The following is a 12,027-nucleotide window of genomic DNA, read 5'->3' as shown; positions in this document are numbered from 1 at the left end:
TCACACCTGAATGAATGGCTAATTATGCAGAGTCATTATGCAGAGTGGGTGGGACTGGGTAATCTAAGGTGTAAACTACTCCTCCCCCTCGCATATTGGCTTTCCAAGCAAAACCTGTTTTACACCATTTAAATCAATGTATTTTTTTTTTGTGAACGATAAAGCAAGACTATTTTCACATAATTTTGAAGCTAGAACTCCAAGAGAAAACATCCATTAGTCAAAAGTCTTGTGGGCACATATTTTGTATGAGTTTTGTGGTCTTATTTCAGCAACTTTCATTTTTATTTTTTTAAATAACCACGCATAAACATTATTCTCTTAAAAATACAAACATCTACATACATGTTGCTCGCATATTATGGTAGGCCTGTTTGTGCTATATAGAGTGAATTTACACCTTTGCCATTAACATGTTTATAAATAACTGAAAAAAGCACAAATGTCAGAGCATGTCAGAACATCTCAAGGGCCCCAAAAACAGCTTGGTCCCCAGAGGGTTAAAAACACATGATCCAAGCTTGGTTATTTTTTGGGGGGTCAGGTTTAATGAATTTGTGCTCTTCCAGAAGCTCAGTTGCTTGCTGATTCTGATTTTGACAGTTCCTCAGCAGATTTCTGCTCTGTGGGGGAGGCAGTATCAACCTCCTGACCTGCTGTCGTCTCCCACACACATGATCTTCCTGTCACTCTGTTTTTTAATCAATAACCTTTCTGTGTGCTCCTTAAACTTTTAATCCTGTTCTCTTCTAACTGAAACAATAAAGAAACCCCCAGGTCAGTCCAGTACTTCCACTCAAGCTGATGTCTTTTCTGTTCTCATCTCTAGTCCATCGGTAACGCCAAGACCACCAGGAATGACAATAGCAGTCGATTTGGGAAATACATTGAGATCGGCTTTGATAAGAGGTATCACATCATCGGAGCGAACATGAGGACATATCTATTGGAGAAATCACGCGTCGTATTTCAGGTGAGGGTCGAGCATGAATGACATTCTGTCACTTTGGTCTTTATATCTTAAACTACGCATATTTTAAACCTTCTCAGCATCTTATTTTGGCCCAAAAGGTCCATGATCTTAAATCAAATATTTATTGAGCATAAAATATTATTTGTCAAGACCATTTTCCACCCTCTCTTTGACATTTAGAATTAAACAGCCTCTTTGCAACTGTACCTTCAAGACTTGACCTATGTCAGGATTGGCTAACCTTGCTGATGAAAAGAGTAATAGTGCCTTTGGCATAAAATATGGAATTAAACAGTATATAGAAATAAAGTATGTAAAAATCTGGGTGGTCAAATGTCGATGTAGTGATGGCTGTGATGTCATAACCATGACAATTTCTGAATCAGTCACATTTTTGCATGGGCTGAAATGCGCAGGGAAGTTTTGTTTTGTGTGTAGCCATGAAATAATCAAGGCTTTATAATCTAAAAGAGTGCCATGGTCATCCCAGAACTTTTCTGAAGCAAAACAAATCCGTTTAACAAAGGTATGATTATATGAATGTTTAAAAATCAGTCTAGACGGTAGTGGGAAGAGCATGGAAATCTGTGCCTCTCAGATGGAAATGTTGATTTCTCTCATTGCCCTCATATGTGATTTTCCATGCCAATTTTTTTTTTTTTCTCCTTTGGAATACTGAATGAATGTGTGGTTTCTTCTTTGGAGTCTTAAACTAAAAGCCTGCTGTATTTCAGAATTACCACCAGATGTTATCAAACACTTAGTGATCCAGAGATTAACTTTGTTTGTGCGCTTTTGAGTCTTTCTAATGGTTTTTATTATGTAAAAAAGAAGTGTGTATCCCAGACATATCAGATACTCAACTTGATTTTTTACATTTGCATGAATAGATGGGGACATACGAGTCATGCTGTTTTCCAACATTACTATAATATTAAAGGTTAAAATTAACAACTGATTTGTATACACTGTAAAAAATTTCTAACCCTCCCAAATCAAAAATTTCAAGTGACCGATAACATCTAAATTTTTCAATTGGCCCAAGTGAAATTCTTGTTGCAATAGTCTGTTAACATTGGCTCAATGAGAAATAATACGTCAGACTAATTGAAAAATGTAGATGTTATCGGTCTCTTGAAATTTTTGACTTGGGGATGTAATTTTTTTTTACCGTGTACAAATGTTTAAATTGCACATAATGCAGTTTTTATCATAATAACAACTTTATTATATATCTTTTTATGTTTCTACTCCAATTTGTGTTTTGAAATATAAATACTTAAACGGTGGCTGTCATAAAAACTTGACGAAGGGATTCAAACAAACATTCGATATTAAAGAACATGTAAAAATATAAAAAATATGTTATATTGCACATATTTAGCAAAATACTCCTTTCTAGAGTTCATTTTTCCAACCAACTATCCAGCTATAGACATTGAACGGCTTTTCTGAGGTAAATGTAATGTTAAGTGACATATTTGTTTACAAGCTGTTTCATCGACACCTTTCCACGGTTGAAACACTAATTGAGCGATTACATGAGACATGATACATTTCAGTAAGCTGTACTGGATCTTTCAACATTCCTTCTGGTGTTCATTCATGTGTATTTTGTGCTATAACTAAATTGAAACTGCTTTGAAGAATGGCCTAAGACAGTGTACACAGAGAGGAGCAGCCGCCACTCCCTCTGAAGCACACCGCACTTCCTGCTTATGGCAGATCTAATTTTAGCTCCTCTCAGTTACCTCAGGGATTTAATTCACAGTACGATTTTCATTTCTTGAAGGCTCCTATGTCTTTCTGCACTTTCAGGATGCCAAGCCCTAGTGAGCTATAAGCTAATATTATGCTGCCTTCTTCGATACCTTTATCTAGCCAAATTCCCGAATGTACTGCGATTAAGCTTAAAAAAAATATTCCAAAATCGCGGATAAAGCGAGAAAAATGTCATTTAAAATATGTCAGGCAGTGCTAAAAAGTATTGATAAATACAGTTTAATCAAATTTAAGATAGTGTTTTAATATTTCTATGTGCTGAGGGCTTTGTATGCTTATTAGAGTATCACATAATATTGTTAGCTAAGATGCTAATTTCACACTTATTTGGAATAAATTGTGAGTCGAGTCTTTGTTGAGCTTCAAGTGAGGAATGTTTTAATGGTTATGAAGAGTCAGTCACCTATGGATGCTGCCTATGTAAACAGTAGACAACAAGGCTGCTCACTAGGTTTTAAAAGAAAGCTGTTCATTGAGCAAATATAGGTTGTATCTGAAATCGTCCCCTATACCCCTTATTCATTATTCACTACATTACTCCACTAATATTGTACACTGAATGAATGAAAACAAGCGAGCGAATTCAGACACTGAGTGTGCTGGAGATTATGGGATGAATGAGTTGACTCGTCCACTATGTTTTTTCGGACGCCACTACAAATGGCCGTCCCCATAGTGATGCACCAACATTTCTGCAACTGATAATATTTGGCAGAAAATGATTTTTTGAGGTTTGGCCGGAAATCATAGACTGATACAGTGAGGTTTAAGTGGTTCTTTTCCGATGGCGAGTTTTGACTGTTTCAGTGTCTATATTGTGTACACAACATGGATAAACTGAATATCAAAATATTTAAATTTCATTGAATTAATATATCATTAAAAAAAATCTTATGTGCAATTTTTGATTTTTATATACAACACGGTTTTGTGTGTTGATTATTAAATACATTTGATTAATGAATTGATTGTTGAATCAAATGTATTTATTTTACTTTTTAGTGTCTGTGTTAAAAGTGATGCATCATTATCAAATAGTGCACCATGTAAGGGTAAAGGGAACGATTTCAGACACAGCCATAGTTTTAGTCTTCCGCTTGCCCACATCTAAAAGATAAAATTCGATAAAGTCTGTCATTCAAGGTTGCAACAGTATTATTGGCCCCAAAATTTATCAGGCCTACACAAATGACTCAATCTGGCCCAGGTGTAAGAAACATGTTTGGAATTCAGAGGCCTTTTCTCCTTCTGGGAGGCTCAGAAAGATTAAAGCTGGACAGGAATGAGGATAATGGAGTTAAACATGTCTGTTCAGTGTTATATAATATACTCACAGAGACTGCTGTTGTGCTTAGGGGAATTCCAGATGAGTTAAGTATGTGTGATTGTCAGATGCAGAGTTTGACCAGAAATGTACTCTATGCAAGTATGTCAATTTAATGGTATTTTGCAAGCTTGTTCATGCTTAACATGCATTACTGTGACAGTAATGGGTTGCACCGTTTTTGTGTGTGGTATTTCATCACAAAAACCTGCGTCTTATTCACTAACCACCTGCAATCTCTGCTGGTATTGTGTCATGCGTGTATTTAATTTAAATAATTACCCTTCTTTTCAGCATGCTCCTTATTTCTAGATAAATTAGGTTTTGATAGGTATATATTAGTCAGAGCTTTTTGCCTGGCACAATTAACGTTGTGTTATCAACTGTAGTAGGTGGTAAACAGAATTTTATTTAAAAAGGGATATTTGTCTACAGATTTCTTTTGATCATTGCCCCAGTAATTCAAATTATAATCTAATGGGGGAAAAAAGGCATATTTTATTTCCCCCATAAGTTTTCATATATTGATGGTCTAGTTTGGTGAGGCAAAAAGGCAGATTGCATTTAATTGGAGAGTTATTGATTTACATTAGTTATTAAATTACTCTTAAGAAAGAAATTATTCTTAACTTTATTCTCAATTTAGAATATAAGTAGAAAATAGCAGTTACAAAGAATATTATTCTTTAAGGGATAGTTCACCCAAAAGTCTGTCATTAATTACTCACCTTCATGTCGTTCCAAACCTGTGAGACTTTCGTTCATCTTCGGAAAACAAATGAAGATATTTTTCATAAAATCTGAGCGATTTCTGTCCCTCCATTGACAGCTACGCAACTACCACTTTGAAACTTCAAAAAGTTCATAAAGAGATTGTAAAACTAATCCATATGAATTGTACCCTGGTAATCCAGAGTTCTCGCGAGAGCACAAGTTGAATTTTCTCAGCGAGTTACTCTGGTGTCGAATAATGATGCTCATTAAATATGCCCCTCGATCTGAGCTGCACCAATCACATCGGGTTATCTGATATAGGCGGGCCAGAGGCGAGCTAAACAATGACGACAGTGCTGTGACGTCAAAGTCATCAGTAAACATTTCAAGATGGTTATGGATGAATACCAGTTGTTTGAAACGGCTTTGGCCACTACAATGAACGAGTTAGACTTGGCTTTTTATCTAAAAGAGGAACAGAAGATGCTGCTCGAATCCTTCCTTTGCAAGAAGGACGTTTTTGCTGTTTTGCCGACCGGATACGGTTAAGAGAGTATAATCTACCAGTTAGCTCCGCTGGGGACAAGCGTATGGGGTTTATTGTTGTGATTGGTCGTAGTGTTATCCAATTGCGTGCAGTGAGATTTTCAAATGCATGCTTGGTGCCGCCCCTCGAGTTGGGCGATTTTCATTAGTCGACGCCAGACCATTAGTCTTTTAGATTTAGGTCTGGATTTCCAGGCTATATGAATTGAGCGGTTTAGTCCAAAATTTCTGAAGAGACTCAGTCGCTTTATATGATAAACATTGACTTTAGGCTTTTATTCACTCATAAACTCACACATCAGTTGTGGTTAACGAAAGCTCAAGCATGTTCGCTTGATGTGTGAGAGCCAATGAGGTTCATTCTCGTGTGTTACGCAGCACTTTTGAGCTTCACAAGAGGTTTGTTCTCGCACGTCAAGCAGGTTTGTTTGAGCTTTTGTTTGTTCGCTGATCAGTGTTAATATTTCCTTTCCTGGTTAAAATTTTCCTGTAGCTCAGTGGTAAGAGCATTGCGTTAACAACGCAAGGTTGTGGGTTCGATCCTAGGGGATCGCACATACCTATGTATAAATGTATAGGATAACGCAATGTAAGTCGCTTTGGATAAAAGCGTCTGCCAAATGCATAAATGTAAATGTAAATGTAATATGTGAAAAGCCTAAATTCAATCTGTTCATCATATAAAGCAATCGAGTCTCTTCAGAAAATTTAGACTAAACTGCTCGATCCATATGCTCGATCATATGCTAAACTGCTCGATTTGTTTTACAATCTCTTTATAAACGTATCCTGGCAAAAAGCTCTCAGATTTCATCAAAAAGATCTTGATTTATGTTCGGAAGATGAACAAAAGTCTTTCAGGTTTGGAACGACATGAGGGTGAGTAATTAATGCCATTTTCATTTTTGGGTGAACTATCCCTTTAAGAATGTTCGGTCTTGAATCACCATCACCATGGTGATGTCTGTGGCGGATTGCATAAAATGCTTAGACTAGTTTTACAATTTAGTCATCTAAATTTTTTTCTTCAAGACTGTTCATAACTTTAAGTCAGTTACATAAAAACGTAGATTTGTCTAATTTGAATCCGAAAAGTAAGACTGATTAGCCCTAATTAGCTGCTTGACAGTCTTAAGTTTATATTTATGCAAACTGGCCCCTGTGGTACAGTTAAAGGGATAGTTCACTTTGAAATACATTTTTGGTATGTTTTAGCTTACCTCAAGGGCATCCAAGATGTAGGTGTCTTTTTTCCGCAGTAGTTTCAATTTTGATATTTTTAGGTCAAACCGTTCTTGTCTGTCAGTCATATAATGCAGGTCGATGGTCACTGTCTCAAAGAGCATGCACAGAGTCCAAATTAAAACAATTCCCCGTCGTCCAAATTAAACAATTCCCCATCGTAAGTACACATTGATGGCCCAAGACACGAAACGAGCGGTTTGTGTGAGAAAACGAACAGTATTTATATCGTTTTTACATCTTATACACAGCCATGTCGAAGTGATCTGATCTGACGTGTACGCAGACTGGTGCATAGATATATACACTAGATGTCGCCTTAAAGACATTCTGCGTACACGTCAGATCAGATCACTTCGACATTTCGTGTCTTAGGCCATCAATGTGTACTTACGATGGGGAATTGTTTAATTTGGACGACGGGGAATTGTTTTAATTTGGACTCTGTGCATGCTCTTTGAGACAGTGACCATCGACCTGCATTATATGACTGACAGACAAGAACGGTTTGACCTAAAAATATAAAAATTGAAACTACTGCGGTAAAAAAGACACCTACATCTTGGATGCCCTTGAGGTAAGCTAAAACATACCAAAAATTAATTTCAAAGTGAACTATCCCTTTAATCCACAGCTGTCCACAGCTTATTCTGGCCAGGTACTTCCCACTTAGACAGGAAGAGTTCACATTTACTGGGACCGACCACGTGTTTAGGGGCAGCTCATTCAAATAATGGTTCAGTAGTCATCACAAATTTAGCATGATATATTGAGTTTCTGTCCATCCATATTCTGTCCATAATATCACAGATATAATTCAAAACCAAAGTGAAATGTGAGTTTGCTCATGGATATTTGGTTTACTTAGTGCTAATTGAAAGCTCTGAATATCGATTCATAAATAGATCTGATAGGTTTATTATCTCTGAAGCGTGAATGCCACAGTCAACACTGACACACTTCATAATTAACATACTTTATGATCTTATACTCCAGAAAAGTTTTGTTCTTTAAAGCCTCTCAAACATGCTAAAGTGCCCCTATTATGCTGTATAAAAGGTTCCTAATCTTGTTTTGGAGGCATCTACTATAGGTTTACATGCATCAAAGTTCAAAAAACACTTTGATTTTCTCATACTATACATACTGTTCGAATATTCAGTCTTTCTAAACCCCTCCTTTCAGAGAGCCTACTCTGCTCTGATTGGTCAGATGGCCCAGTCTGTTGTGATTGGTCTACCACTTACAGCGCGCATGACAGAAACTAAACAACCATTACCTGAATTTCAGTGGGCACTGAATATTCACAGTGATACGACCAGCAACGATGGCGTCAGTTGTACTGTATCAATTCCAAAACGAGTCCGTATCCTTTTGAAGCGCATGCAGAGTGGATTCGCTGAAAACAGCATCTTCTCGACACGTCAACAACACTAACCAAACTCTTCCAGGCCTCAGCTACAACTAGTGTTTGAGGACAGGTCAAAGTAGACGTTGCTCGCGGGCAGCCAATGAAGACCATAGGCTGGAGTTGCTGATGACTCATTTCGGCAGTTCAGAATCAATTCTTTCTTTTAGGAGACAATAACTTTATTTGTCGTGCACTTTGGTCTTTGAAACTTTCAGACCTTTCACATTCACAAACGGCTACATTACTCACTGCATGAAAGGTTATATTTGAAAAAGCATAATAGTGCCACTTTAAGTGAGTACATGCAGCTTCATGAGCAGTAATGGATTTGTTTTGAACGTCTGTTTTTCTAAGTCCTACAAATTCTGTTTGGGTTTCTTGTGACGCAATAAAATACTGCAGATGGAACCAACTGTTGATCTTAAATAATCTTATATGCTATTTTTGTTTTTCTTGCGTCCCTTGTTCTCCAGGCGGATGAAGAGAGGAATTATCATATCTTCTATCAGCTCTGTGCATCTGCTCACCTCCCGGAGTTTAAAGCCCTGAAACTCGGTGAGCCAAAATAACCCAGCATATTTCATTCAAGAGGAGAACTTTAGTAGGAGTATTTTAGCTGTAATGGAACTGTTGGGAGGTGGGTCCTTATATGTTTATAAGTATTAAAGCTACACAGTTAAACTTTTTTTTATAATATTTTTTTTAATATTAAAAGAGAATAATATATATATATAGAGAAAGAATATATAAAGAGTGCAAAAAAAGCCATCTTCCTAACCATGCTGTTTCTGTACACATTTTTGACTGTCTATAGTGTGAAGCTGGAAGTTTGTTGTCACAATCAACAATAAATTTGACAATGGATCACTTAAATCGGAAAACCTTGGAGGATTCACTGGTTGTAAAAACAAAATAAACATACAAACAGTAGGCTATTTATTTGTCCATCCGCTCTAATATAGTATCCCGTAACCATCAAACCACAATCAACCAAATTGTGGAGCCGAACCAAATCCAAAACAATGTTCCGCAGAGTTTTGTTATTTTAACTGCTAGAGGGCCTAAAGTTACATAGTGCAGCCTTAAATTTTAATTATGTAATCATTTACTCATTTACGTTAACAAGACTTTGGTTAATCTTCGAAACACACATTTTTTGTGTCTCTTCTGTCCCTTAATTGAAAGTCCAGGTAAAAAACCTAGAAGTTGTTAAAAACATCCATATGGTTTAATCTAAAACTTGTGAAAAGATACGGCCACTTTATATGATGAGAAGATTTACTTTAGGCTTTTATACATAGAGAGCATAGTAGGGTGTAAACAGACGCTTGTGCATGTCACCGGTTCGTGTGTATCTTGCACGTACGTTTGAGCTTCCATGTTTACCATATGTAATGCTACGTAATCCAATTTAGGCATGTATTTACATCTAAATAATGATCAAAAACACACATCTAGTGTGTTTTTGATCATTATTTAGATGTAAATACATGCCTAAATTACATCTGTTCATCATATAAAGCGACCGTATCTCTTTACCAAGACCGCTCGATTCATATGGATTAGTTTTATGACCTTTTTGGATCTTCTAAGTTTTATCTGGACTTTCAATGGAGGGACAGAAACCTCACAAGATTCATTAAAATATCTGAATTTGTGGTTTGAAGATGAACCAAAATCTTAAGGGTTTGGAATGAGATGAGGGTGAGTAAAAGAGTGAATGTTAAAAATTGGATGCTTAAATCCCCCCCAAAAAATATATATATATAATAAAAAAATTTATAGAGGGTTAGTCTATAGTACTTATAATAAATTTTATATAAAAAATTATGAAGTCTCTGGAAATAATTATGCATAATTAAAAAGTCTATGGCATTTCCCTATTTAAATAGGTGAATGTGTGTTTGTGGGTAACGTGTCTGATTAGAGTGTGTTCGTGTTGACACAGCATGGAGAGCGGCTATCAGAGATGTCCTACTGAGAGGCGGGCTGTGCAGGTCTAAATACACACACACACACACACACACACACACACACACACACACACACACACACACACACACACACACACACACACACACACACACAAACACAGCCGCATATGAATACTGGAGCTACTGTAGTTTGGTTCCACACACACCTCTCCCTATCATCTCTGTTTGCTTCACCCACTTTCTCTGAAACACACACACACACACACACACACACACACACACACACACACACACACACACACACACACACACACACACACACTGCTGGCTCTGTGCTCTGTCTCCTGCTGTTTGCCTACTCAGCTGACTTCCTGCTCAGCTGACGCCCCGTTAATGTGAGAGTGTGTGTGTGCGTGAATCTCTCAATAAGGTCTCTGTTGCCAAGCAACAGTGTATCGTTCGTTAAATCTGTGAAGGTTTTGTATTTTAGGGTCTGTGTCTGTGAATAAGAGAATCGTTTTTTTATTAATGCAAATCTGTGTAGTACTAATGACAGCGTTTCTATTTATTAATGGTTGGGGAGTTTCCTGGATAATTAAAGCTCTTTTGATGAGCACAGTGTGTCCGAATGAATGTTTGACATTTAACTAAATGCATTTTAGTTTACTGTAATGTTATACATTGTCATATGAACCAGCCAGTCAGTAACTACTCTGATTTAACTCTCAGTTCTGTCAGGAACACTATCGTCAAAGATGATTGACAAGTAGCATATAGTTTGGGTTGGCTGTATGGTTCTGTTCTGGGCAAGAACTCCCTGCCCATCCATTCAGCCTAGCATGTGTATGAGCAGGGAGTGCAGTATTGCAGATATCATTAATGTTCAATAATTTAATGTACGAATCAGACTTATTTTTCTTGAATTGCTGTAGAGGAATATCAGTAGGCCAAGTCCTGACTGGATGAGAGAAGGAGCTGGGGGATGGAGGAGGGTAATTTAGCTCCTGAGCAACGCAATAAAGCTGCTGATAATACTGAATGGACCTTTTATATAGGGATGCTGTGATGGGCATCGCATTCCTATAGGTAGACGTGGATCAGCTGAGAGTCAGCTGATGCGAGCTTGACTGACGTGACCTGCCAGAACTAACGCTACGCTTGATGAGTCAATTGATGAGTCAGTTCATCTGGGAATCATATTAGGTTAGAACCCAGCAAACTGATCGAACATATTTTCACTCACACTGACCTCTTTTTCAGGTTAAATGTCCAGTTCATTTTGGTTAATCAGGACGTTCAGATGGTACATTTCAAATAACCGTCAAATTAGAAAATAGATTCAGTAATTCATTTGAGCCCCTGCACAGAAATCACTTTACCGTACATATGTTTGAGCCAAATTAGTTACATGCTGCAGTTTGTCTCTTTATTTGAACTCTATTATCTCCTTGATTTGAACATATCTAACATAAGAAATTATTGGTTTATAAGATTGATTATTTTACATCAACATATGGGTTTGATGATAACCCAGCCTTGGGGTAGATCCTTCAGAATGTCTACTGCTGTTTTTTTTGTTTTTTTTAGGTGGTACAATATTTTTTTATTTGAGTGATATATTAAAAGTTTGTGCATGTGTTTCTTTCTCCACAGGGAAGGCTGATAATTTTCACTACACCAAACAGGGCAAGAACCCAGTGATAGATGGAATAGATGATGCCAAGGAGATGTCGACCACAAAGAACGCCTTCACACTGCTAGGTCAGACTGAAAGTTCAATCATTTCTCATGTTGTTGAGATGTGATAGAGGAAGTAAATGGCAGATTATGAGTGAGTGATTGAGTGAATAAATTAATGAATGAGGCTTTTATATAGAGCTTTACTATGTACTACTGTACACCAAAAGCGCTATATTGTAATTTTTTTATTATAATCTGCATGTGCTCCATCAGATTTTTGAGCCAATGGATTTTGATTGTGACTTCTAAAATACTTTTTTTTAAAGTATTATTATTGCCCCCAAGGTGTCACCTTTTTGTGAATTTCACTGCTTTGAAGCCTAGAACCAGGAGATTTTGTGTGTCGGTGGTTGGGGGATTC

General features: G+C 37.0%; 1 protein-coding gene and 1 long non-coding RNA gene across 5 annotated transcripts in view; one reads left to right on the top strand and one right to left on the bottom strand.

Annotated features, from left to right (window-relative positions):
* Positions 1-12,027, top strand: part of myo5aa (myosin VAa) — a 108,358-nt gene that overhangs the window by 41,524 nt on the left and 54,807 nt on the right. For all 4 annotated transcript variants that reach the window (XM_082182843.1, XM_082182846.1, XM_082182845.1 and 1 more), the window contains exons 6-8: positions 830-973; positions 8,466-8,547; positions 11,580-11,687. In XM_082182843.1, coding sequence (XP_082038969.1) covers positions 830-973; positions 8,466-8,547; positions 11,580-11,687 — 334 coding nt within the window. The remainder of the gene's footprint in view (positions 1-829; positions 974-8,465; positions 8,548-11,579; positions 11,688-12,027) is intronic.
* The window catches only part of LOC309508646, a 192,728-nt gene that overhangs the window by 158,912 nt on the left and 21,789 nt on the right, over positions 1-12,027 (bottom strand). The gene's annotated exons all lie outside the window — the stretch shown is intronic.

Source organism: Leuciscus leuciscus (assembly GCF_965113295.1).
Source record: "Leuciscus leuciscus genome assembly, chromosome: 10".
Classification (NCBI taxonomy): Eukaryota; Metazoa; Chordata; class Actinopteri; order Cypriniformes; family Leuciscidae; genus Leuciscus; species Leuciscus leuciscus.
The sequence above is the reverse complement of the archived record's forward strand: the minus strand, read 5'-3'. Positions and strand labels throughout refer to the sequence as shown.